This window comes from Pelodiscus sinensis, chromosome 3 (genome assembly GCF_049634645.1).
Source record: "Pelodiscus sinensis isolate JC-2024 chromosome 3, ASM4963464v1, whole genome shotgun sequence".
NCBI classification, from domain to species: domain Eukaryota; kingdom Metazoa; phylum Chordata; order Testudines; family Trionychidae; genus Pelodiscus; species Pelodiscus sinensis.
Window position 1 is genome coordinate 1,604,516 of NC_134713.1, and position 27,437 is coordinate 1,631,952.

At 62.9% G+C, this 27,437-nt stretch overlaps 1 protein-coding gene across 1 annotated transcript; it reads right to left on the minus strand.

Moving 5' to 3' along the window:
- Positions 1 to 6,506: 6,506 nt before the first annotated feature.
- Positions 6,507 to 25,458, minus strand: SLC35F6 (solute carrier family 35 member F6). The gene is made up of 6 exons (XM_075925966.1): positions 25,300 to 25,458; positions 16,617 to 16,689; positions 15,781 to 15,952; positions 14,074 to 14,286; positions 12,895 to 13,005; positions 6,507 to 9,417 (listed from the first exon to the last, which is right to left on the minus strand). Exons 1-6 carry the CDS (start codon positions 25,374 to 25,376, stop codon positions 8,936 to 8,938), a joined length of 1,128 nt encoding a protein of 375 aa, XP_075782081.1. The 5' UTR covers positions 25,377 to 25,458; the 3' UTR covers positions 6,507 to 8,935.
- Between the last annotated feature and the right edge of the window lie 1,979 nt (positions 25,459 to 27,437).

The window sequence follows — 27,437 nt, forward strand, 5'->3', positions numbered from 1 at the left end:
AGTGGAGCCGGAGATATCTCCAGGGACTCGCAAGGCTGACAAACTGGAAGCCTCTGTAAGTACAACACATACAATCAGTGGAGCGCTGGGGCTCTGCATACATTGTTACACATGCAAAGGGCTCCGGAGCCCAACAAGTTTGAGAACCGCTGCCCTAGACAAAGAGCAAGGGGCTGAAACTGCAGCAAGGGAGGTTTAGGTTGGACATTAGGAAAAACTTCCTACCTGTCAGGATGGTGAAACACTGGAATAAATTGCCCAGGGAGGTTGTGGAATCTCCATCCCTGCAGATATGTAAGAGCAGGTAGGATGGACACCTGTCAGGGATGGTCTAGATCAGGGGTGGGGAACCTTTTTGGGGTCAGGGGCCAGCACACAAGTGTGAAAAAACCCTCAGAGGCAAGCCCTGACAGAAGGAGAAAGACGCTCCACATTCCCCTCGCACACCAGAGTCGTGGGAGGCCCAGGCTAATAGATTCTCTATGCTCCAGCCCCATGGTAGGGCAGGAAGGGGGCTGGAGCACAAGTGTAGGCTCCCCAATGCTGGGGGGGGGACCCCGAGCCTCTAGGGCCAAATTCAGGCAAGCTGGGGGGGGGCACATCTGTAGAGACTAATCAAAATATATAGAATCATGAGCTTCCAGGATGGGTAAAACCCACTTCCTCAGATGAATTGGAGTGGAAATAAGAGAAACCAGCAGATTTATACATAACAGCAGAAGTACCTGTCCCTTGTAGGACCCATGTTAATGAGGCTATTTAAGTGGGCGGGATGTGTCCCATTCATAGCTTTTGATGAGGAAATGCAGATGTTACAGGTGGGAGAAACTGACAGGTACTTATCATAGAATCATAGGACTGGAAGGGACCTCGAGAGGTCATCGAGTCCAGCCCCCCGCCCTCAAGGCAGGACCAAGCTCCGTCTACACCATCCCTGACAGATGTCTATCTAACCTGTTCTTAAATATCTCCAGAGAGGGAGATTCCACCACCTCCCTTGGCAATTTATTCCAATATTTGACCACCCTGACAGTTAGGAATTTTTTCCTAATGTCCAATCTAAACCTCCCCTGCTGCACTTTAAGCCCATTACTCCTTGTCCTGTCCTCAGAAACCAAGAGGAACAAATTTTCTCCTTCCTCCTTGTGACACCCTTTTAGATATTTGAAAACCGCTCTCATGTCCCCCCTTAATCTTCTTTTTTCCAAACTAAACAAGCCCAGTTCATGAAGCCTGGCTTCATAGGTCATGTTCTCTAGACCTTTCATCATTCTTGTCGCTCTTCTCTGGACCCTTTCCAATTTCTCCACATCTTTCTTGAAATGTGGCGCCCAGAACTGGACACAGTACTCCAGCTGAGGCCTAACTAGTGCAGAGTAGAGCGGCAGAATGACTTCACGAGTTTTGCTTACAACACACCTGTTGATACAACCTAGAATCATATTTGCTTTTTTTGCAACAGCATCACACTGTTGACTGATATTCAACTTGTGGTCCACAATGACCCCTAGATCCCTTTCCGCCATGCTCCTTCCTAGACAGTCGCTTCCCATCTTGTATGTATGGAACTGATTGTTCCTTCCTAAGTGGAGCACTTTGCATTTCTCTTTATTAAACCTCATCCTGTTTACCTCTGACCATTTCTCTAACTTGCTAAGGTCATTTTGAATTATGTCCCTGTGACGGCGCGTTGGGGTCCCCCGTCTCCTGCACCCCGTAATGGCACAAACAGACTGCACCAGCCCGTGGAATAGAGGAAGTTTATTGCCTCTCCAGGATACAGCACAGCACAGATGTAATCTGGTCACAGAGCTGGGCTAGGATGCCTCAGGCCCCCTTGAGATGGGGGAGACTGGGCCCCTAAACTCCAGCCCCTTTCCCTAGGCTGTCTCCTCCATGCTCCCAGCCAGCAGCCAACTAACTCTCTTCCAGCCCTGCCCCCCAGACAGGGCAGCATTCCCCCTTCCTTTGTTCCTCTCCATGGGGGGTGTCTGGCCCTACTGGTTTGCATAGTGACTCATCCTGTTTTGCTGGGTCGTGGTACCCACGGCAGCCAGTGGGGGTTACCCCAGAGCCAGCAGCATAGAAACCAGCCAGGTACCCCCACTACGTCACAGTCCCTATCCTCCAAAGAAGTTGCAACCCACCCAGTTTGGTGTCATCTACGACTTCTGCTGCTGTCGTATCTCTCTCTCAGACTACATCTAGACTGCAGGCTTTTTTCGGAAGAAGCTTTTCCAGAAGAGATCTTCCAAAAAATGTTCTTCCGAAAGAGAGCATCCACACAGCAAAAGCACATCGAAAAAGTGATCTGCTTTTTTGAAAGAGAGTGTCCACACTGAATGGATGCTATCTCCCATGTAAGCGGTGATTACTGTGGATGGAGTGGCCACCAAGGCACCTGTGCTTTTTCCTCTTCCCTCTTCTTTCGAAAGAACCCTCCCTTCCCTGTCCACACACGCCTTTTTCTGAAAGAGCTGTCGAAGCAAACGCCTCACTCAGTTTACGCGGCTAAACAGACAGTTTTATTAGCCAATAAAAGCAAAGTGAGCCAAACGTGGTCCCAGCAAAGCCGGGTCCAGTAAGGCTGCTTAATACAATCAATCCTAGTATTTTATACCCTTAACCAAACAAGTCTGACGTCAGGGCAAGAAATCAAAGAACTTCAAAGAGGAATTATTATCAGCATAGAAAGAAACAGGTTAAAAGGGAGTTCGAGCTTCAGCTCAAAATAGTTCATTAACACATTCCAACAGCGCATCCCTCTGGTCTCTCCCCACCTCGGTGAAGGCCAGCTCACTCCCTCGTGCAGACACAAGAAACTGAAATGGCTTTTTGTTATACAGAATGGCTTCTAGCTAAATATGAAATAGCTTCTACAGAGCTCTTTCGGAAAAAGGCTCCTTCCTCGTAGAAAGAGGGTTACCAACGCCGGAAAAACCCCTCTGTTCTTTTGATTTGCTTTCGGAAGAACGCGATTGCAGTGTGGGCGTAAGTGAAGTTTTTTTTGGAAAAACTCTGCAGTGTAGACATACTCTTAGTTCTGTTAGTTCCACTCCAGCCCATCTGAGGAAGTGGGTTTTGCCCACCCAAGCTCATGATTCTAGTTTGGTTGGTCTCTAAGGGTATGGCTACAGTACCACCCTAGTTCGAACTAGGGTGGTTAATGTAGGCAACTGGAGTTGCAAATGAAGCCCGGGATTTGAATTTGCATGTTGCTGGGCGCCGCCATTTTTAAATGTCCGCTAGTTCGGACTCCGTGCCCGCGGCTACACGCGGCACGGACTAGGTAGTTCGGATTAGGCTTCCTATTCCGAACTACCTGTACACCTCGTTCCATGAGGAGTCCGTGCCGCGTGTAGCCGTGGGCACGGAGTCCGAACTAGCGGACATTTAAAAATGGCGACGCCCGGCAACATGCAAATGAAGCCCAGGAAATTCAAATCCCGGGCTTCATTTGCAACTCCGGTTGCCTACATTAACCACCCTAGTTCGAACTAGGGTGGTAGTGTAGACATACCCTAAGGTGCCACAGGACCACTCATTGGTTTTAAAGTTACAGACTAATACAGCGAATCCTCTGAGACGTATCTCACCTTCTGCTGCCAAACGGGAACAATTCAGTGGATAATTCGTGGGAAATCGGGGCTTTGACCTCAACATGTTGCCCAACAATGAACATTTAAACTGGTAGCATTGCTTTTAAAATGTGTCAACATCAAAACGGAGAATATCCAGCAACCCTGCAAAGAAAACCCTGATTTTTAGGGCTGTCAAGCGATTAAAAAGTTTAATTGCAATTAATCGTGCCATTAAAAATTGTATTGTGATTAATGGCACGATTAATCACGTGCCTCCCCTTCGAAATGCTGCTTTTGCATTTCAACGGGGCAGCGCTGCATGGAGCCGAGGATTGACTGGAGTGCCCAGCTGACCCTGAGTTCCGCTGTCATGGGGAGCCCAGGATCATTGGGAGGATCCCCAGCTGACTCCGGGCTCCAGGGCTGCCCCCTTTAGAACACCAACTCCGCGCACATTTGAAAGGGACAGCCCTGGAGCCCTGGGTCAGCTGTGGACTCCCCCGCTGATCCTGAGTTCGACGTGGCAACGGAACCTCGGGTCAGCTGGGAACTCCTCAGCTAAACCCAGGCTCCATGCGGCATTTCCCCAGAATCCGGGGTCAGCTGGAGACTCCCCAGCTCACTCTGGGCTCCACTGCCCCCTTGAAATGCTCAGAGGCGGCTCCACTGCCCCTTTGAAACGTGCAGAGGTGGCATTTCTAGGGTGCGGCCCCCACAGCTGATCCCCAGCTCAGCTGTGAGGTGGCTGCTCCTTTGAAATGCCACCTCTGTGCGTTTCAAAGGGGCAGTGGAGCCCAGGGTCCGCTGGAGAGTTCCCAGCTGATCCCAGGCTCCATGTTGGCGGCCCCTTTGAAGCGCCGCAGCAGCACTTCGAAGGGGCAGTGCAGCATTAACACCTGTGATTGACGCGTTGGTCCTGGACTGTGTTAGATCGCAGGCGTTAACGCAGTGGTCTCCACCTTTTTGGGGCTGCCGGGCGCCCAGGGGAGGGGCCACTCATACATCACACGTCTGGGGCGGGGCCGCTCATGTACTGCACGTCCAGGGGCAGGGCCACGAATGCACCGCGCGCCCGGAACCAGCACTGTGCATGTGCCACGTGCCCAGGGGTGGGGCCGCCCATGCACCACACGCCCAGGGCTGGCACCACGCATGCGCCGTGCGCTGGGCTGACCCAGATCATTCGGTGGGTGCACAGAAATGCCCCAGCGGGTGCAATGGCGCCCGTGGGCACCGCGTTGGGGACCACTGCGTTAACACATGTCAATTGACAGCCCTACTGGGTTGGTTTTTTTTCCAGGTGAGAACCATTCGCAGGGTCATTCCAGCGGAGCTGTCTGCAGGGCATGAAAGAGACAAGGAGAGTTAATTGTTATTGAAATGCAAGGAGGTGGGTGGGTTTGTTCAAAAGGCTCCGCCCCCAGCTAAGTAGGCGGAGCCAGTGGACCCAGTATACCTGAGCTTGCAGGAGACAAAAAATTGAAGAACAGGGACAGGAGTGAGGGTCACAGGTTCAAAACTAGGGATCAGCCCCAGGCAGTGCCCACGCAGCTAAAGGAACCACTTTCTTTGGACCAACTTCTGTTGGTGGAAGGTTCACGCGTCACAGAGCTCTTCACATAACACAGGAATAACCCATGGAACTCCTTGCCAAGGGATGCTGTGAAGGCCAAACGTTTAACTGGGTTCAGAGAATTAGATAATTGGAGGATTGTGCCCAGTTCTGGGCACATTTCAAGAAAGATGTGGAGAAATTGGAGAGGGTCCAGAGAAGAGTAACGAGAATGATTAAAGGTCTAGAGAACATGAGCAATGAAAGATTGAAAGTATTGGGCTTGTTTAGCTTGGAAAAGAGAAGATTGAGGGGGGACAGGAGAGCGGTTTTCAAGTATCTAAAAGGGTGTCACAAAGAGGAGAGAGACAAATTGTTCTTCCTGGTCTCTGGGGATAGAACAAGAAGCAATGGGCTTAAACTGCAGCAAGGGAGGTTTAGGTTGGACATTAGGAAAAACTTTGTCAGGGTGGTCAAACACTGGAATAAATTACCCAGGGAGGTTGTGGAATCCCCATCTCTGGAGATATTTAAGAGCAGGTTAGATAAATGTCTATCAGGGATGGTCTAGACAGTGCTTGGTCCTGCCATGAGGGCAGGGGACTGGACTCGATGACCTCTCGAGGTCCCTTCCAGTCCTAGTATACTATGATTCTATGGAGGTTTGTCCATCCATCACTGTTAGCCAAGATGCTCAGGGATGCAGCCCTGTGTTCAAGGGACGCCTAAGTCTCTGACTGCCAGAAGCTGGGGTTGGACAACAGGGGATAGATCATTTGAAATTGCCCTGTTCTGTTCATTGCCAGGGGAGGCTCAGGGTGTCACCACTGGAAGGGGCTCTGCATGGGTAGGCTCGTGGCTTCTGCCCCACGGGGTTGCTTTAGCATGTTCCCTGTAAGCCGAGTGCTCGAGAGATGCAAATGCTGCCCAGCTGATTAGCACAGCACCCACGGCTTGGTTTTGTGTCTACAGGTGGTGCCCCTTCGCGCATGCCTCGGTGCACGGAAAATTATTCCACACTGATGGAAAAAATACACACGTGGGTGGAAAAGATTCAAAAGGACATTGGTGCTGGGGCTTGGACTTTGACTGTGTCCCTGTAGACCCCAAATCAGATCACCCCCCCCTCCAGGGGGCCATGCAATCCTGGTTGAGAATCCCTGTTCTACAGCATGGGGGACAAATCGTATGCACCGATTTGTATTTAGCTCAGTCTGGGCATATACCCCTGACCTGCCCCATAGCTCCACGAAGCTCCTAAGTTTGGACTTTCTACCAACAAAAGTTGGTCCAACAAGATTTTAGCTCCCCTACCTTCTCTCCTTATATCCCGAAACCAACATGCCTACATCAGTGTCACTGGCATCCTTGGCCTTGGCAGAATCCCCTTTTTATTTTGTTACAATTTTGGTGCCTAATTTCTGTCTTTATTTGGAAGCATAAATTATAAACGTTCACGGTGGTGGGAAATCGCGGGGGATCGTTCAGACCGTTATTTAATGTCAGTCAATGGAGATTCAAAAAGTTAAACCTTTATACACGCTTCACACACCAATTGTTGTGGTTCCATGTCAAAACATCCATCCTGAAGAGCCATCGGTCCCCAAGGCAAGCCTGGCTCTACTCGTTCATCTATAACCCGCCTCATTCAAACCTCGGAAACCACTGCATCTTTCTTAACGTTTAACAAGGTGTCAATGTGTCTTATCGATGGAAGCATTTTGGGCTCAGCTTGAGGTGTGCTGACATAAACCCAGTCCTCCCAAACCTGCCTATTTTACCCCCCCTCCCCGGTCTCCGCAGAGTGGCTCCTTTCTCCCTAGCTGAAACTGCACATGCGCAATCCCAGCAGAATGCGAGGCAGGGCAAAGGGCGATCACACCTATCGTAGAGAGGGGAAACTGAGGCACACGGTGACATGTGCATGAGCCTAAGGAGAATGAACGGCAAAGGAATTCAATGCCTGTCTTCCTAAATCCCAGGCCACCACCAAAACCACTCCCCTAGCTCTTTCTTGGTGCCCCTGGAGGGGACCGTGCACCACACCCAGCAGGTGCGTGGGTTACACATGCACCACGGAGGTCGCAGAGCCAGTGAGCCACATGTCGGCCGCAGGAGTGTGAGCCGTGGAGTGTGTCAGACTCTCGCTTCTATGCTCTCCCACCGCTGCCCCCCAGCCAGGTATCCGGGTGCCTGATGCAGGCTCCCAGGACAGCGCCCCCAGGTGGAACAGCGGGGCCGTAGCCGCGGGCCCTGTGCAGCCAGGGTAACCCAGCAGGGCATGCCAGGGCGCAGGGCAAGAGGGGCAGCCCCTCCACAAAGCCCCCCCGCCAGGGCTGGCCTGGTGCTGCCCAACAGCAATACCGCTGCACAAAGCACCTGCTTCTGGACTCACGTGAGGACCCGCCTTTCCTGGTAGGCGGAGGACAAACATCCTACCCCCCGGCGGTGGAGCAAAGCCGGAAAACACCCCCCCCACCGCACACAGGCCCCCCCAGCTCAGGCCAAGACATGCAGCCCGGCACGTTGTCACATCCCAGAGTCTGTGCCGAGGGGGCGGGGGCCGTAACATCCTGACAGCCCCGGCCCCAGGGGCTTCTCTGCATCAGCCGCTGCCCGCATCCAGGGTGGGGCACGGGGGTTCCAGGCAGCTGGTGACCCGGGGGCGCATCCTGCCTACAGGCCAGCTCCCGGCCTACGCCAGTAACCACGGAGAGCAGGCCTGGCCCGACCCGGGCTCCCAGCACTGGCGGCCGGTAGAGGGGAGCCGCAAGAGAAAGGGGGGGCTGCTTTTGCCCCCCAACGTGTAAGGTCTCGAGGGATGGGGAGGTTGGGTGGGGGCTCAGGGGGGACTGGAGCCCTGTACAGGCTCGGCCGGGGAGGAGGCAGGAGGGGGAGCTGGCCAGGAGGCCCAGACACGGCTGGGTGCAGAGAACAGCCCTGGCTGCAGCAGGCCAGGGACCCCCCAGCCTCCCACGCGGGTGCCTGATTCAGAACGGGAGGCCAGGCCCCGGTTCCCGCCGGGGGCTTCCAATGCCGGCCGTGGCTCCGTGGCCCCGGGCAACAGACAGGCACCGTGCCCCTGCCAGGCCGGGCCTGGAGCCCCGCTGCAGGGCAGGCCCAGCAGCTGCTATGGCTGGCGGCCTGGCTGGGACGCCCCACGGAGCTTCCCCGCCCCAGCGGGAGCGCCGCGCCCCCCTGGACGCCCTGCGTGCCCCAACACCGGCCGTGCCAGACTCCACCCAGCCCCCACAAGGATGACAGCCCTGGGGAGAAAAGGGCACCCAGGGTTCGCACGTGCTGTTTGCACGCCAGTGTGTCTTGCACACGCACGTGCAGAACGGCACCTTTTAGTGCGCAGAGCGCCCCGCCTGCCACCGGCACTCCCCTGGCCCCAAGGGGCTGGCAGAAGCACCGGGTGGCATCTAATCCCCGCCCTGCCACCAGCCCCAGCTCTGCGCACGGAGGCGGCCAAGGGGACCCGCGAGGCGCAGCCGCCCGGGCTGGTCCATACGCCCACCCGGCACGGCCCTTGCAGAGTCAGGAGGGGGGCACAGCAGGGTAGCGCGGCCCCCGGGGAGGAAGGGGCTCCTAACCCCTACGGGGCAATTTGATTCAGGAGGGGAGTCTCTCTAGGGACCGGCACGCTCCGACCCCTGCCTCCCGCCCCGGGTAGCTGGATGGAGCCCCAGCGGAGCTGGGCCCAGGATGCCAAAGGCCCAACACAGTACCGAGAGGCAGGCTCGGGCGGCCCAGCCCAGGCCAGGGCCCACGGCGGCGCCGGGATCCACCAGCCGGCTCCTCAGCTGTCCCCGTTGATGGCCGCCCCCTCCCCGCCCAGCAGGTTCTCCCTCTCGGCCGCGGAGCCCCCGGCAGCCACGGGGGGCCGGCGCCCGGGCAGCCGGGCGAGCAGGGGCTGGTGCAGGCCGTTGTAGAGGGCGGCGCCGGCCAGGAGGACGAGGAAGCCCAGGATCTCCAAGCCGTGGAAGGTCTCCCAGCCCACGGCCAGGCTGACGGCCCAGATGAGCACGGTGCGCAGGCTGTCCAGCACCATGCGCGTGGTGGCGCTCAGCTCCTTGGTGACGCTGATGCCGGCGAAGTTGAAGAAGGCGATGCTGCTGATGTTGCCTACCAGGGCCAGGGCGATGAGGGGCTGGCGGCCGATCTGGCAGAAGGCGTCCGGCGTGTCCTCCAGCACCCGCCGCGGGCTGCCGCTGAAGCTGCCCGCCGGGATGTAGTACATGGGGATCAGCAGCAGGGACAGGATGACGAAGCCAAAGAAACCTGGGAGGGGACAAGGCCGGGGGTAGCGGTGGGGAGTGCTGGAAAGCCGGCGGCTCATTCCCCAGAACCCTCTCATTTTCCCCCTTAGCCGTGTGCGGAATAAATGTTGTTCTGTGCACCGAGGCCGGTGAGCCTGTGCACCCACAGGAGAAGCACCTGCAGCCGGCTTATGGGCACTTGGCTAACCAGCTGGGCAGCATGGGCCACTGGATGCAGGCTGGCTAAGGACGGCTCTTCCGAGCAGCCCCCCGGACACTTGCTCACTCCCTGCAGCTGCCGGTTGGCCCTTCAGTGGACAGGGACACTGCAGCCGCCACGTCAGCCCACGCGGCCTGGCACCAGCTGGGAGGCCGGGCTACCGCCGGCTGCACCTCCCTACTCGGAGCCAGTGGCCTGGGCCCGCATCCCCCCCCCGGCCCGTCTCCCTACTCGGAGCCAGTGGCCCAGGCCCGCATCCCCCCCCCGGCCCGTCTCCCTGCTGCCGCGTCCCCTCCTCCACCTGCTGACCCCCCGCCCCGTCTCCCCGCTGCCGCGTCCCCTCCTCCACCTGCTGACCCTCCCCCCCGTCTCCCTGCCGCGTCCCTCCTCCACCTGCTGACCCCCCGCCCCGTCTCCCCGCTGCCGCGTCCCCTCCTCCACCTGCTGACCCCCCGCCCCGTCTCCCCGCTGCCGCGTCCCCTCCTCCACCTGCTGACCCCCCGCCCCGTCTCCCTGCTGCCGCGTCCCCTCCTCCACCTGCTGACCCTCCCCCCGTCTCCCTGCTGCCGCGTCCCCTCCTCCACCTGCTGACCCCCCGCCCCGTCTCCCTGCCGCGTCCCTCCTCCACCTGCTGACCCCCCCGGCCCGTCTCCCCGCTGCCGCGTCCCCTCCTCCACCTGCTGACCCTCCCCCCCGTCTCCCTGCTGCCGCGTCCCCTCCCCCACCTGCTGACCCTCCCCCCGTCTCCCTGCTGCCGCGTCCCTCCTCCACCTGCTGACCCCCCGCCCCGTCTCCCCGCTGCCGCGTCCCCTCCTCCACCTGCTGACCCTCCCCCCCGTCTCCCTGCTGCCGCGTCCCCTCCCCCACCTGCTGACCCTCCCCCCGTCTCCCTGCTGCCGCGTCTCCTCCTCCACCTGCTGCCCCCCCGCCCCGTCTCCCTGCCGCGTCCCTCCTCCACCTGCTGACCCCCCGCCCCGTCTCCCCGCTGCCGCGTCCCCTCCTCCACCTGCTGACCCCCCGCCCCGTCTCCCTGCCGCGTCCCTCCTCCACCTGCTGACCCCCCGCCCCGTCTCCCCGCTGCCGCGTCCCCTCCTCCACCTGCTGACCCCCCGCCCCGTCTCCCTGCCGCGTCCCTCCTCCACCTGCTGACCCCCCGCCCCGTCTCCCCGCTGCCGCGTCCCCTCCTCCACCTGCTGACCCCCCGCCCCGTCTCCCTGCTGCCGCGTCCCCTCCTCCACCTGCTGACCCCCCCGCCAGTCTCCCTGCTGCCGCGTCCCCTCCCCCACCTGCTGACCCCCCATGTCTCCCTGCTGCCGCATCCCCTCCTCCACCTGCTGCCCCCCCGCCCCGTCTCCCCGCTGCCGCGTCCCCTCCTCCACCTGCTGACCCCCCATGTCTCCCTGCTGCCGCGTCCCCTCCTCCACCTGCTGCCCCCCCGCCCCGTCTCCCCGCTACCGCGTCCCCTCCTCCACCTGCTGCCCCCCCGCCCCGTCTCCCCGCTACCGCGTCCCCTCCTCCACCTGCTGCCCCCCCGCCCCGTCTCCCTGCTGCCGCGTCCCCTCCTCCACCTGCTGACCCCCCCGCCAGTCTCCCTGCTGCCGCGTCCCCTCCTCCACCTGCTGCCCCCCCCCCGTCTCCCCGCTGCCGCGTCCCCTCCTCCACCTGCTGCCCCCCCGCCCCGTCTCCCTGCTGCCGCGTCCCCTCCTCCACCTGCTGACCCCCCCGCCAGTCTCCCTGCTGCCGCGTCCCCTCCTCCACCTGCTGCCCCCCCGCCCCGTCTCCCTGCTGCCGCGTCCCCTCCTCCACCTGCTGCCCCCCCCCCGTCTCCCCGCTGCCGCGTCCCCTCCTCCACCTGCTGACCCCCCATGTCTCCCTGCTGCCGCGTCCCCTCCTCCACCTGCTGCCCCCCCGCCCCGTCTCCCCGCTACCGCGTCCCCTCCTCCACCTGCTGCCCCCCCGCCCCGTCTCCCCGCTGCCGCGTCCCCTCCTCCACCTGCTGCCCCCCCGCCCCGTCTCCCTGCTGCCGCGTCCCCTCCTCCACCTGCTGCCCCCCCGCCCCGTCTCCCCGCTACCGCGTCCCCTCCTCCACCTGCTGCCCCCCCCCCGTATCCCTGCTGCCGCGTCCCCTCCTCCACCTGCTGCCCCCCCGCCCCGTCTCCCTGCTGCCGCGTCCCCTCCTCCACCTGCTGCCCCCCCGCCCCGTCTCCCCGCTACCGCGTCCCCTCCTCCACCTGCTGCCCCCCCGCCCCGTCTCCCCGCTACCGCGTCCCCTCCTCCACCTGCTGCCCCCCCGCCCCGTATCCCCGCTGCCGCGTCCCCTCCTCCACCTGCTGCCCCCCCGCCCCGTCTCCCCGCTGCCGCGTCCCCTCCTCCACCTGCTGACCCCCCTGGCCCGTCTCCCTGCTGCCGCGTCCCCTCCTCCACCTGCTGCCCCCCCGCCCCGTCTCCCTGCTGCCGCGTCCCCTCCTCCACCTGCTGACCCCCCCCCCCGTCTCCCTGCTGCCGCGTCCCCTCCTCCACCTGCTGCCCCCCCGCCCCGTCTCCCTGCTGCCGCGTCCCCTCCTCCACCTGCTGCCCCCCCGCCCCGTCTCCCTGCTGCCGCGTCCCCTCCTCCACCTGCTGACCCCCCTGGCCCGTCTCCCTGCTGCCGCGTCCCCTCCTCCACCTGCTGCCCCCCCGCCCCGTCTCCCTGCTGCCGCGTCCCCTCCTCCACCTGCTGCCCCCCCGCCCCGTCTCCCTGCTGCCGCGTCCCCTCCTCCACCTGCTGCCCCCCCCCCGTCTCCCTGCTGCCGCGTCCCCTCCTCCACCTGCTGACCCCCCTGGCCCGTCTCCCTGCTGCCGCGTCCCCTCCTCCACCTGCTGACCCCCCCGGCCCGTCTCCCTGCTGCTGCGTCCCCTCCTCCACCTGCTGCCCCCCCGCCCCGTCTCCCTGCTGCTGCGTCCCCTCCTCCACCTGCTGACCCCCCCGGCCCATCTCCCTGCTGCTGCGTCCCCTCCACCACCTGCTGACCCTCCCCCCCCATCTCCCTGCTGCCGCGTCCCCTCCTCCACCTGCTGACCCTCCCCCCCCATCTCCCTGCTGCCGCGTCCCCTCCTCCACCTGCCGACCCTCCCCCCCCGTCTCCCCGCTGCCGCGTCCCCTCCCCCACCTGCTGCCCCCCCCGGCCCGTCTCCCTGCTGCCGCGTCCCCTCCTCCACCTGCTGACCCCCCCCGTCTCCCTGCTGCCGCGTCCCCTCCTCCGCCTGCTGACCCCCCGCCGTCTCCCTGCTGCCGCGTACCCTCCGTGCCGACGGCTCGCAGCGGGTGCACGTCGTGCTTGAAGACGAACTTCTCCTCCAGCACCATCTGGATGGCCACGATCACCTGGGCCATGATGATGAGCAGGTCACCTGGGCGGGGAGGGGGAGCATGTGTGTGTGTGTGGGGGTCTCCAGACACAGCTTGGTCCCTGCCCCCCACCCATGGGAAGTCGCTGCAGCATCCCTGCCCCAATAGGCTCTCTGGCTTTCTACTCCCACACAAGCAAACACCTTTGCCCCGCCCACTACCCCTCCGCAAGCCCCGCCCCTCCCCAAGCCCCGCCCCCTCTGGTGCTCTCTCCCCATCCTAATATATTTGCAGCTGGTTCGCGGGGTGAGGGGGGCAGGGCTCTGGCTCGAGGTGCGGGCTCTGGAGTGGGGCCAGGCGGATAAGGGGTTCAGAGGGTGGGAAGAGGCTTTGGCTGAGGGAGTGGGGTGGGGTGCAGGGAGGGCTCTGGCGGGGGGTGCAGGTTGGGGGAGCTGGAGACGAGGGGTTGGGGTGCAGGGAGGGCTCTGGCGGGGGGGTGTAGGTTGGGGGAGCTGGAGACGAGGGGTTGGGGTGCAGGGAGGGCTCTGGCGGGGGGGTGCAGGTTGGGGGAGCTGGAGACGAGGGGTTGGGGTGCAGGGAGGGCTCTGGCGGGGGGGTGCAGGCGTGGGGGAGGGTGGAGACGAGTGGTTGCAGGAGGGGTCTCCGAGCAGGGACCGAGCCGTTGTGAGGGCGGGAGGGGATCAGGCGGTGGGGGCACAGGAGGGGGTCGGGGTGCAGGCTCCGGGTGGCGCTCACCCTGGAGCAGCTTCCAGAAGCAGCCGCACGCCCCTCCTCTGCCCACTGCCCCGCCCACTTGAACCACCCCCATTGGCCACAGTTCCCAGCCAATAGGAGCTGCGGGGGCGGTGCTGGGGGTGGGGCCAGAGTGTGGAGCCCCCTAGCTGCCCCCATGGGTAGCTGCCAAAGGAGGACCATGCCAGCTGCTTCCCGGGATCCCTTGCACGGCACCGCCGGCCGGACAGGCAGTGCCCCGACCTGGGGGGCTGATTGGAGCTGCCAAGACCTTCGCCACCGGCTGTTCCAGTCCAACACCGGACCCTGGGGCCGCCCACCTGTGATCCCCGTCGGACCTGCTGGGAGATGGGATCTCCCCTCCCCCGCACACGTACCTGTGATCACCTCGCTCAGCTTGTGCGTGGCATCCCGGCTGCTCAGCAAGTCCGCCAGCCCCACCACCACCAGCCCGGCGATGGTGACCAAGATGCCCAGCCACTGGCTCGGCGCCAGCTTGCGGCCCAGGAAAGCCACGGAGAGCAGGCCGGTGAAGATGATCACCGCCCCGCGCAGCATCTGGAAGCTGGAGGCGCTGGTCATGTTCAGGGCTAGGGCGAGGGAACGGCCAGGTGAGCGGGGCTGCCGGCCCAACCCTGCCCCGATCGTCCCTTCCTGCCCCCCCCCCAGCCCCGCTGGTGCAGCCCAGCCCCCCGCTACGTCTGTCCCGCCAGCTGTCTGCATCCCGCGCCACGGGAGGAGCCCACGAAAGGTCCATTTGCGGGCACGTGGCCACGTCGCCCTATGGTGGCCGGACGTTCAGGGGATAAAAGCCTTTCCACTAGTACAGCTTGCGGCGCATCTCCTCCAACACAAGCACAGCTGGAGGGGGTGAAGGGGGGGGAGCCAGGTTCATCGCAGCCCAGGGTCTCAGCTCGAGCCCCCAAAATGCAGCATGTGAAGCATTTTCAACTAGGAGTCGGGGTGATTGTGTCCTGCCAGACTCTCACAGAATATCCCCAGATGACACCAAAGCCTTCCCCCCATTCAAAAAGGGATTGAGAATAAGACCGAGAATATCTTATTCCTGTCTGTAAAACCATGGGACGCCCACAGCTTGAATACTACGTACAGATGTGGTTGCCTCATCTCAAAAAAGATCTCTTGGCATTGGAAAAGGTTCAGAAAAGGGCAACAAAAATGATTGGGGGTTTGGAACGGGTCCCATATGAAGAGGGATTAAAAAGACGGGGACTTTTCAGGTGAGAAAAGAGGAGACTAAGGGGGATAGGATAGAGGTCTATAAAAACATGGCCGGTGTGGAAAAAGCGAATAAGGAAAAGTTATTGACTTGTTCCCACAATATAAGAACTAGGGGTCACTCAAAGAAATGAGCAGGCAGCAGGATTAAAACAAACCAAAGGAAGTTTTTCATCACGCAGCGCACAGTCAACCTGTGGAACTCCTCGCCAGAGGATGTGGTGAAGGCCAGGACTCGAACAGGGTTCAAAAAAGAACTAGATACACTCCTGGAGGTTAGATCCACCAATGGCTATTAGCCAGGCTGGGCAGGGATGGCTTCCCTGGCCTGTGTGTGTCAGAGGCTGTGAATGGGCGACCGGGGAGGGATCACTGGATGTTTCCTGGCTCTGTTCCCTCCCTCTGGGGCACGTGGTGCTGGTCGCTCTGGGCAGGCAGGACTCTGGGCTGGAGGGACCTTCGGTCTGGCCCCGTCTGGCCGCTCTTATGAGGACACACGCTGCTTGGTTGCCTGTTGGTTTGTTCTCTTTGCAAAACAGATGAGCAGCACAGCACGGGGGGGACGGGGAGGGGGGGACCCACGTGCCCCTTTGGCCGGTTGGTTCAGTCCCAGGGGGGTTCCCAAACGGAAGGCGTGTCGCCGTTTCGCCGCGTCCGACGGCGGGGGGGGGGGGGGGGTCGGTTCCAAAGTCCGGACTCTGGAGGGTAACGCCCCGAGGAAGGGCCAACTACAGGTCGTGAGGTCTCGGCCCACATCAAAGACAACTCCCCTGGCCCTAGGTGGGTCGGTGGGGGAGGGGGAGGGTGCCCCCTTTCAGCCCAGGCCCGGCGCCCCCAGCACTTACCCACATACATGATGCTGGTGCCGGTCATGTCGCACAGCGCGGGGGGCAGGAAGAGCAGCGGGTTGAAGGGCTGTGGGGGGCCCATGCGAGGCTCGGCTCTCTGCCGGTCCCTGCAGACCAGGAGGTAGAAGGCAGCCAGGCAGGAGAATTCACCGAGGAACATGCCCACGGCCTGGAACGAGAACACAGCCGCTGGGTCGTGACAGCGCTGGGGGGGGCGTGGCTTGGCAGAGAGGGGCGTGGCTGTGTCGGGGCGGGGGGACTGTCCCCAGGGAGCTCTGCCATCTCCCAGATCTGCCAGCGCCCCTCTATCCCAACCTTAGCCTCCCTGCCAGGGGATCCCGTAGCCCCTGCCTGGCAGCACAACCAGAGCTCAAAATACTGCACGATCCGCTACGAAACCCTGCTGACCCAGGGGGAGGAGACAGGATGGGGCCATCTGTGTGTGTGGAATAAATTTTGTTGTGTGCACCAAGGGAAGAGTGGCTGTGCACCACCACCAGCGACATAACACGCAGCGGGGGGGACTCTACTAATCAGAGCACAAAACCCGGTGGCTCTCTGTGCCTGCTGGCCGAACGCCACCGGGGGGGTGGCAGCGTGGAGGTTTGTGGCTGGAGAGGGGGCAAAACTAAGTAAGCAGACACATGGTTCAGAAAGGGGAGAGGAGCGTCTCTGAGGCCGTTCTGCTTCCCAGTCGCCGGAGACGGTCCCAGCGCTCCCCAAGGGGCCCCGGAGGCGAGATCTCGGATGTGCGGGGTGCGTGCAGGCCCGGCGGGTGTCAGCCCAAAGCCACAGCTGAGCGGAGACCCGGCCCTGCCGGGCAGCGGCCGTACCTGGAGGAACGGGTGCTGGAAGCTGTGCTCGGCCGTCCCACCGCAGCCCCCCGCACGGAAGTTGTCGGCCCATCTGAAACCGAGAGGGGGTGGCAGTAAGAACAGGGAACCTGCAGAGCCCGTAACCCCGTTCTTCCCCTTTCGGCAACCAAGCCGGGACAGGCTCCCTTGCCCCAGCTACTGCTAAGCCAGAGTCGGGATGCAAACTCCCGCTTACAGTGCTAACCGGTGACACGCTTACCCGGTTCAACGGCCCCCGGCCTGGCGCCACGGGGCCACCGGAGAAGGCCCAGTCTCCCCCGTAAGCGTGCCAGGACCACGGAACAGAGACGGACAGACAGTTGTAGATCAAACACAGCAAGGGCAAAACGCCTCCCGGCCATCAAGCTGCGAGTTCTCGACTACCTTTAGGAAGGGGTCTTTGGACTGACTTTCCGTGGCTGAATCCAATCTCCGCTGTGGCCTTTGCACGCTGTGGGTTTGTTTTACGGTACACGCGCTTGCTTACACGGCACCCACGTTCCCCGTATGTCCCACGTCCGTGCAACATAGAAATCACAGGGGCTGGAGACTGGATTGCAAGGGGGAAGGCTAGAGGTTTTTTTGGGGGGGGAAGAGGGGAAACCAGCCAGGGCTTCCAGTGGCTTGAGACTGAGATAATCCCCTCAGCAGGATGGGTTTTTAAGCAAATGGCAGTGAAATAGTCAGCAACTGCCGCAATCATTAGGTTTCAGAGTTAACGGGCCAAGGCGGCAGGGGCTATCCGCCCCTCCCTCAGCGGGATGCCTTGGGAACACGACACTGCATCTGTTTGCATGTGGAAAGCTCCCCTCCCAGGCATAGCAATTAGACACTCACCAGCCCAGAGCAAAGGGCAGATTTCCAGCCGCGGACTTTGCCGCAGACAACCCGGGGCCTGACCCACTGGACCCCAGGAGCAGCCGGAGTGTGAATCAGCACAGAAGGCGACTGCGCTTAGCTCCCTCCAGCTACCTTGGCTGCCCCCCTGGCTGTTCCTAGAGAGCAAGTCCAGCGTGTTCAGGCAGGGTGGCGAGGCGGGGGCCGTTCTAAGCGAGTCTGGGGCGGGGCGGCTCAGAGCGGCCTTTGGTGGGAGCCGTCGGGCTTGGTCACGTGCTTGCTAGATACGGGGAAGTGGTTCAGAGCAGCAGGAAGCTGAGGGCAGCCAGGGAACAAAGGGAAACATGCTTTCAGAAGCGGCCCCCTCCACGCCCCGCTGGGGCTGCAGGCGAGTCACAGAACCCGGCGGAGAGTCACAGGCCGCCTGGACCAGCCCTCCTTTGGAGCAGGTTGGCAGAGGAGTGGCTGATTTCCAGCTATTGCCCCCGGGGGCAGATGTCTCTGAAAAGGAAAACACCTTCCTCAGCCCCGGAATATTTTCAAGACTGACATTTTTCATCCCCCTGAACTGGACGCACAACAAAACCCCCGAAAACATCTGTGGCCCAACGCGCTGTAAGAAGATTTTGTTGGGGGCGAGGGAAGCGTTTCCTTTCGACCGCTTCTCTTTTTTCTTAGCACTTCTCTTCAGCTGCGCACGCTCACGTCCGGAAACAGAGGCTCTGGCCTCGCTGGGAAGGTCTGGCGAGCAAAGCTGTCTTGTCGTGACTACGCGCTGCCTGGCTTGTCCATGAAAGGCAGCTTTGGGCTGGAAACTCGCCACGGCCGAAAGGAACAATTCCCAACATTTTTGCCAACTTTTTCCATAAGAACATCAGAATGGGTCAGAGGAAAGGCTCATCCAACCCAGTGTCCCCACAGTGGCCAATACCAGATGCCCCAGAAGGAGGGATCACAACAGGGAATCCTCAGGTGATCCCTCCCGTCACTCACTGCCAGAGAAACATTGGCTAGGGACCTCATTCCTACCCATCTGGCTAATAGATTCATGGAGGTTAGGTCCATCAATGGCGATCTAGCTCTTTTTTGAACCCTGTTCAAGTCCTGGTCTTCACCACATCCTCTGGCAAGGAGTTCCACAGGTTGACTGTGCGGTGAGTGAAGAAAAACTTCCTTTGGTTTGTTTTAAATCTGCTCCCTATTCATTTCACTGGGTGGTCCCTGGTTCTTATATTGTGGGAATAAGTCAATAACTTTTCTTTATTCGCTTTCTCCACACCAGGCATGATTTTATCGACCTCTCTCCTATCCCCCCTTCGTCTCTTTCCTAAGCTGAAAAGTCCAGGCTCCTAATTTCATATAGGACCCGTTCCAAACCCCTCATCATTTTTGGTGCCCTTTTCTGAACCGTTTCCAATGCCAAGAGATCTTTTTGGAGATGAGGCAACCACATCTGCACGCAGTGTTCAAGATGTGGGCGTCCCACGGCTGTGTAGAGACGCAATAAGATATTCTCGGTCTTATTCTCTATCCCCTTTTTAATGATTCCGAACATTTGATTTGCTTTCCCCCTGCTGCTGCCCACGGAGAGGATGTTTTTAGAGAACTACCCACACCGACTGCAAGATCTCGCTCTTGATCAGTTGTAGCCAAATTAGTCCCCATCATATTGTGTCTAGTTGGGATTATTGTTTCCAATGGGCTTTACTTTACATTGATCAACATTCAATTTCATTTGCCGCTGTGTTGCCCAGTCACTTAGCGTGCTGAGATCTTTTTGAGTTAGCTCTGGTCCTAACTCTCTGGAGCAGTTTTCTCCCCCGCGTTGGGAGATTTGTCCAAACCGGCCCCATCCCGTGAACGGCTCCGGCTGTGCCAAAGGGGCTATTGCTTTGCTTTCGGGCAAGCAGCGATTCGTCCAAGGTTCTCAGCCACTCGGCAGCTTAGAAAGAGGCTGGCACGCAGCCGAGACGCCCTGCAGCGAGACTTCCCATGCAGGAAAGAGGCTGTCCCTGGGGCTGGTGCTGCCGGGACTTGCCCAGCGGCTCACATAAAGCTCCTGGCGCCGGTTCCAGCTGCTCGCGGGCCGGGAGTGACAGCGAGGCGAACCGGACACCGCCGTGTAACAGACGGAGGCCGAGAGCCGTGGCCGCTGGGGATCAGCTGTCAGGGCTGCATTCGTCTTCCCCAGCCCGGTCGCGGGGATCCCTGGAATGTGGGAGCAGCACCCCGTGAGAGTGAGGAGCGGCTGGGCTGCCCTTTAGGAGGCGAAGGGGGGAGGTAGCTGGGCCCCACGGTCCCCACATTAAGCCGTCGGTAGGGAGATGGGCTAGTTTAGTGGGTTTCCCATGACGCCCCAGCACTGGGTGGTGGAGTGTCGGGGGCCTGGGTCTCGCTGTTGCAAGGGGATCAGGTCATTAGTGGGGGGCTGAGGCAGCTCCTGCCTGTCCTGGTACCGCAGACTGCGCTGCGCCCCAGAAGTGGCCGCAGCAGGCCCGGCTCCTAGGTGGGGAGCACAAGCATGAGCTCACACGCCCATCAGCTGGGAAGCCGCTGCCGGCTTTTTCTGGGGTGCAGCATGCTCTGTGGGGCCAGCAGAGGCAGGAAGCTGCCTTAGCTCCCCCGCTGCCCGGGAGCTGCTCGAGGGAAGCCCTTCCTGCCCCAGCCCTCCCCCCCTCAAGCTGGAGCCCCCTCCTGCACCCCAAAACGCCTCCTCAGCCCCCACTCCCGTCGCATCCTGTCGGGTCGCAGCATCGAGAATTTTCTTCGCCTGGGTCGTGAAAAAAAAAAAAGTTTGAAAACGCAGGGGAAGAAAACGGTCGACGCCTTTGACACGCTGCCGTCGGCTAAGAGACCGGTCACTGGGCCCGGCGTCCAGCGGTGCCCGTGTCCGTGTTCAGGGAGGCCGGGGGCTTCGGCACGTGTGGGAGCCTGGTCCGCCAGCATCACACTGGCAGCTTTCGGTTCTTCGCAACCGTCCCCCCCCACGCGGATCCTGCCCCGCGGACGGTCCTGGGAGCCGGAGGTTCGTGTTTGAGCAGGGACAGGCACCGTGCAGCCTGCCGGGCCCCGTTTCCCCCAGAAAACGCCGGCTGCAGGCAGGTTTGGAGGGCTGCAGCCAGGTTCCCGTGAAGGTTTTCCAGCCACGAGCGGAGTGAGGTTTGTCATGTGCAGGGCCCACAGCCTCACCACGGCCCGGCTCCAGCTGCGGCACGCGGGGCAGCCTCCCGCCATGCAGCCTGGGCTGCCAGAACAGCCCCCCGGCTGCTGGAGCATCGCTGACCCCCACTGCCGCCAGAGACTCTCCCCAGCAGACCCACAGCAACGCAGGAGTCCCACGCCCCGCCCGGGCCGTGTGATGGCTGCACCCGGGCGGGGTTGTGGTGCTATTTTTAGCACCACAGCCCAGGCTTCAACCCCCGTGTGGTGGCTGCTCAGCTGTTCCTGGGGCGGGGCAGCCACCCACCACAGGGCCCCACCCCGGGAGCAGCTGGGGCCCCGGCTGCATGGCTCTGCTGAGGAGGTGGGCGGGACTGACATTTTTGGGAGGGAACGCTGTCTGCAGCCAGGGAGGGAAGCCCTGGGATGTGTCAAGGCTGGGCCCATGAGCCAGGGCTGGGGTTGTCCATGGGGAGCTGGGCTCTCGGGGCTGCATGGAGCCCTTCCTTGGACCCTCCAGATGGCTCCCCGGCCCCTGCTTCCCATGGAAAGCCCTGGCTGCTGGCGGGTTTGCAGGCAGCGACACACGTGCTGGGACACTCCGAGCCTGGGGGGGTTGGGTGCCAGGGCAGGGCCCGGCGAGAACAAGGAGAGGTTCCATGCAGCCTCGATTTCCCCAGCCCGCCTCTTCCGGTGGGAAGCACCCAGGCTGCAGCCCCCCTGCCACGCCGCCCACTGGGGCAGGACTCCAGCATCACCTCCTGTGCCGAGGCGGGCCCGTGGTCCCCCCGATCTCCTGTCGAAGACACTTCTTGGCCACAGCCCGCTAACCCCAGAGACTGTGACTCGCCAGCGCTGTCGTCACCGAAAGACGGGGATTTTCACTCCGTTTGCAGCAGCGGGGTTTGTCCTGACGCCACGGGAGTTTTTGTTGCATTTGTGATCCGAGCACAGGACGGGTCCTAGCCTGGACGTGCCGGCTCCTCACCCGCGCCACACGAGGGGACCCCCGACCACATCCAGCGGCCACCTTCACCCTCCCAGCCGCCATCAGTCCATCGGGCATACGTGCAGCTCCTCGCAGAGCCACCTGGCACACGTGCCAACGGCCTGGATTTAAAAATCCACCCCCCACGTGAAACTGCCCTCGGGCCAGAGGGTTACTTGGAAGCGGGGCGGGGCAATCAAAGCGGAGTCTTGCGGGAGATGCAGAGCGTGGCGTTGCTCATGTGGGTCGGGCCCCCGCCCGCGTGGGACTCAAGACTCAGGGGAAAAAGCCGGCGGGAGCCGAGGTCCCAACGGAGACAGTCACGAAGCAAGGCGGGGGCAGGGGTCGCTGTGTCACTCAGCAAAGCCGCTTGCTTGCCTTTGCTCCGGGCGTTCGAGCTAGGCCAGCAGAATTTCTGCACAAGTCACGGCGGAGCCTGACCCCACCTGCCGCGTGACCAGCCACCCAGCCCGACCCCGGCGCTGACTCAGCTCTGCATTTCACAAGAGGCGCTTAAAAAAAAAAACAAAAAAAAAAAACCTCTCACCCAGGTTTTCTATCCAGACATGGCTTGCTGAGGCAGGGACTCCGGAGATGGGGCGGGTGGCACTTCCTGGGCCACCTTGGGCAAGTGGCTTCTCTGCCCCGTGCCTCGGTTTCCCCATCTGAGAATTCATGAATTGTGGCAAAGCGCTCGGCCGACTGCGAAGACCGGGCACAGAAGAACCACTGGACAATGCTCCGAGCTAGCGCTTCGCCCCTCCGCTCGCACAAGCAGCCGGGAGATCGGAGCTGGCTTCGGACCCTCTCCCCACTCCCTCCGCAGTGGTCGGATCCCCCCCCCCCCAGCGTACTGTATGGCCATGGACAGCAAGGTCCAGCCACCAGCATTGCACGAACGGGGGTTTAGACACAGCCCATGGCGGGAAGCGACTGCTGCCTTGGGGAAGGGTCAAACCCCGCAGCTGACCCGCTCTCCCCGGCAGTTTCTCCGGGGCCATAGCCCTGGCCCCATGGCTGTGGGGCGGAAAGCACTGCACGGCGCAGGGAAACTGAGGCACGGGAAGGGCCCTGTCCAGACGGCAGCAGCAGGGTAAAGAGGCACGACCCCCCTCGGAAGGGAGACAGGACCCACCCCACTGCTGCTTCCCCAACGGGCCAGTCCCCAGCTCCCCAATCTGTTCCCAGGAGAAACAGGGAAACAGGGTCCCCTCGACCCCCATGTACTGAGGGCGGGAGGTCAGGGCACGGCTCACCTCAGCCTGACAGACCTGGGGGGAGCCCAGAGGAGACACCCCTAGCTGCACAGCCCAGGTGCTCTCCCAGACCCTAGAGCAGGGTCACCCCCAGCACCTCCCCCCCCGGAATAGTCTATGAGATCGGGGTGCAGGGCCCCCAGCAACCTCCCCACAGTGTGCTCCACGATTAGGGTGCAGCCCCTGCCCCCCCGTGCTCCTCTGAGAGATCGGGGTGCAGCCCCCGGATCCCCCCCCCTGCTGCTCTCAGGGGCCGGGGTGCAGCCCCCCCGGATCCCCCCCCCCGCGCTGCTCTCAGGGGCCGGGGTGCAGCCCCCGGATCCCCCCCCGCGCTGCTCTCAGGGGCCGGGGTGCAGCCCCCGGATACCCCCCCGCGCTGCTCTCAGGGGCCGGGGCGCAGCCCCCCCGGATCCCCCCCCCGCGCTGCTCTCAGGGGCCGGGGCGCAGCCCCCCCGGATCCCCCCCCCGCGCTGCTCTCAGGGGCTGGGGTGCAGCCCCCGGATCCCCCCCCGCGCTGCTCTCAGGGGCCGGGGGCAGCCCCCGGATCCCCCCCCACGCTGCTCTCAGGGGCCGGGGGCAGCCCCCCCGGATCCCCCCCCCGCGCTGCTCTCAGGGGCCGGGGGCAGCCCCCGGATCCCCCCCCACGCTGCTCTCAGGGGCCGGGGTGCAGCCCCCCCAGATCCCCCCCCGCGCTGCTCTCAGGGGCCGGGGTGCAGCCCCCCCGGATCCCCCCCCGCGCTGCTCTCAGGGGCCGGGGCGCAGCCCCCGGATCCCCCCCCGCGCTGCTCTCAGGGGCCGGGGCGCAGCCCCCCCCGGATCCCCCCCCGCGCTGCTCTCAGGGGCCGGGGCGCAGCCCCCCCGGATCCCCCCCCCCGCGCTGCTCTCAGGGGCCGGGGTGCAGCCCCCCCGGATCCCCCCCGCGCTGCTCTCAGGGGCCGGGGCGCAGCCCCCCCGGATCCCCCCCCGCGCTGCTCTCAGGGGCCGGGGTGCAGCCCCCCCGGATTCCCCCCCCGCGCTGCTCTCAGGGGCCGGGGTGCAGCCCCCCCGGATCCCCCCCCGCGCTGCTCTCAGGGGCCGGGGTGCAGCCCCCCCGGATCCCCCCCCCGCGCTGCTCTCAGGGGCCGGGGCGCAGCCCCCCCCGGATCCCCCCCCGCGCTGCTCTCAGGGGCCGGGGGCAGCCCCCCCGGATCCCCCCCCGCGCTGCTCTCAGGGGCCGGGGGCAGCCCCCCCGGATCCCCCCCCGCGCTGCTCTCAGGGGCCGGGGGCAGCCCCCCCGGATCCCCCCCCGCGCTGCTCTCAGGGGCCGGGGGCAGCCCCCCCGGATCCCCCCCCGCGCTGCTCTCAGGGGCCGGGGCGCAGCCCCCCCGGATCCCCCCCCCCGCGCTGCTCTCAGGGGCCGGGGCGCAGCCCCCCCGGATCCCCCCCCGCGCTGCTCTCAGGGGCCGGGGTGCAGCCCCCCCGGATCCCCCCCCGCGCTGCTCTCAGGGGCCGGGGTGCAGCCCCCCCGGATCCCCCCCCCGCGCTGCTCTCAGGGCCGGGGTGCAGCCCCCCCGGATCCGCCCCGCGCTGCTCTCAGGGGCCGGGGTGCAGCCCCCCCGGATCCCCCCCCGCGCTGCTCTCAGGGGCCGGGGTGCAGCCCCCCCGGATCCCCCCCCCGCGCTGCTCTCAGGGGCCGGGGTGCAGCCCCCCCGGATCCCCCCCCGCGCTGCTCTCAGGGGCCGGGGTGCAGCCCCCCCGGATCCCCCCCCGCGCTGCTCTCAGGGGCCGGGGTGCAGCCCCCCCGGATCCGCCCCGCGCTGCTCTCAGGGGCCGGGGTGCAGCCCCCCCGGATCCCCCCCCGCGCTGCTCTCAGGGGCCGGGGTGCAGCCCCCCCGGATCCCCCCCCGCGCTGCTCTCAGGGGCCGGGGTGCAGCCCCCCCGGATCCCCCCCCGCGCTGCTCTCAGGGGCCGGGGTGCAGCCCCCGGATCCCCCCCCCGCGCTGCTCTCAGGGGCCGGGGTGCAGCCCCCCCGGATCCCCCCCCGCGCTGCTCTCAGGGGCCGGGGGCAGCCCCCCCGGATCCCCCCCCGCGCTGCTCTCAGGGCCGGGGGCAGCCCCCCCGGATCCCCCCCCCCGCGCTGCTGTCAGGGGCCGGGGGCAGCCCCCGGATCCCCCCCCCCGCGCTGCTCTCAGGGGCCGGGGCGCAGCCCCCCCCGGATCCCCCCCCGCGCTGCTCTCAGGGGCCGGGGTGCAGCCCCCGGATCCCCCCCCCGCGCTGCTCTCAGGGGCCGGGGGCAGCCCCCCCGGATCCCCCCCCGCGCTGCTCTCAGGGGCCGGGGGCAGCCCCCCCGGATCCCCCCCCGCGCTGCTCTCAGGGGCCGGGGGCAGCCCCCCCGGATCCCCCCCCGCGCTGCTCTCAGGGCCGGGGGCAGCCGCGGACTCACTTGGCCGAGAGGGTGTTGATGGAGCCGGTGAGCAGCATGAGGCCGGCCAGGCCCAGCTGGTACCTGCTCCAGGCCATGCCGGGGCCGCGGGCTGCAGCCGGAGCACGAGAAGGAGGAAGGCGGAGGTCACATGACCGCAGTCAGCTGAGCGATCTAGCCCCGCCCCCTTTGGCCCCGCCCCCAGGGCCCCGATCGGGCTGTAGCGCCCGGGGCCGGGCTGCTCTGCGGGGGCGGGACTAGGAAAGGGCCGGCGGCCGAGGAGGGGCGGGGCAGGTCCAGGGGTGGGGCAGTGGGACCCCCTTTGGCCTCCTGGCGAGGGAGGGGGGACCGGTCCAGAGTGGTTGGACTGGAGACCCCCCCGCCGCCCCACCCCGCCCCACAGGGCTGGAGCAGCCCCCCCCCACAGCAGGCAGGGGGCTGCTCCACCCCCCACTGGCTCACCCGGCGAGGCTAACGGGATAACCGCTCCCATCCCAACTCCCTGCTGTACTGAGCCGGACCGCTGCGACCCCATCGCCGGCCCCCCGAGGACACCGGCCCCCCGGCAATGCCGAGTGCCGCAGAGTCTGGAAACGGCCAGGGAGGGAGAATCCACCGGGGCCTGGGCAAGGCCGGGGAAGGGCCCACGCCCTCCAGATGCCATGGGCCGGGGGGGGCATAGGGCTGGCTGGCCAGCCAGTGGGGGCTGGTGGAGTTACATCCCTAGGTCACTGCGCTTCTCCGGCCGCACGGCTCTGGGAGGGGCGGGAGTGCCTTGTGCCACATCTGTCAGGGGAGGGGGAAAAGGAGGTTAGGGGCAGGGAGAGGGCAGGACTGGGGTGGCCCGGCCCGGCCCTTCTGTAGGCTGGCAGGGGGGGGTCACGTAGCCGGTGCGCTCCCCCCCACACTCCTTTCACCAGTCCACCCTGCTATGGTTAGTTGCTCTCACGCCGGCCGATTTACACCGGAGATCCCATCTGAATGTCTCCAGTGGCACCTTCCAGCTGTTGGGACGGCGCTCAGCCTTTCCCGCCGGGCCGGAGAGCCCTTTCTTAGCACAGATATTTGTTCCCTGGGCAGGTAAACACAGGCTGAGCCAGCCACGCCAGAACCCCTTTGTTAAGCTCATGAACTGAGCACCTGACGCTGTCGTGACAAGGCCAGTTCACCCGGCCTGTAATCGTTCCCAGGGCTGAACCCTCTCCAGTTCATAACCCTTCTGCTGCTGTGGACACGCCCAGCTGCATGCAGGATTCTAGCTGGCGTGTGTCCGGGATATTAGATCCGAAAGGAGCCAGTAAACACCGAGGATAACTAAATCTCTAACTTTATCGTACACAGAACAGTAACGGAAAGCCATGCAGAGTGACAGAAATCCATCCCAATCCACCGGTAGCAACTTACAGTGATCGGACGGAAGGTCGTGGCCTCTTTCTTTCCCCACGCCCAGAGGCGTCTGCAGTGCATTTGCTGGTAGGACCAGGCACCGATTTCTTAACTGCGGTGAGTAAGGTAGTGGAAGACCCCTTACACCTAATCCCTTCCACTGATGATGTGTTCTACACCGATATTTATACTTGACTTGGTCGTTTTAATCATCTCTACCAATCGATTACATCCTGTGTAAGGCGCCTATTATGCTTATTTTGGGGGTACATCCCGCTAATCAGGATGTTGCAAAACCCGTGTGCATGGGTACCAGTTTAATGGCTGTATTTTGGTACTTTTGCTTATCAGAAATAGAATGTACCAGTACCAGGTTGCTTGTCGTGTGTTCCTGACGTAGTCTCGCAGTACCATGCTGTATCTGCAGCTACAGCGACACTGCCATTTTTTTGTGGACAAGGATATGCAAATGGAGCTCTCATTTGCATATCTTCTTCCGATTCTTTTTGCGGAAGAGGTTTTGCCGCTAAAAAGCCCCATGTAGATGGGGTCATTAGTTGGGGGAAAAAAAACCCTTTTTTGCAAGATCCCGTATGCCTCAAAAATCGAGGTTTACAGGATCTCGCGAAAAAAGTTTTTTGCCCCACATGTGGCCCCGTCTACAAGGGGCTTTTTAATCGGCAAAACATCTTCCGCAAAAAGAATTGGAAGAAGATATGCAAATGAGAGCGATATTTGCATATCTTCTTCCGCAAGAAAAGGGCAGGGTAGCC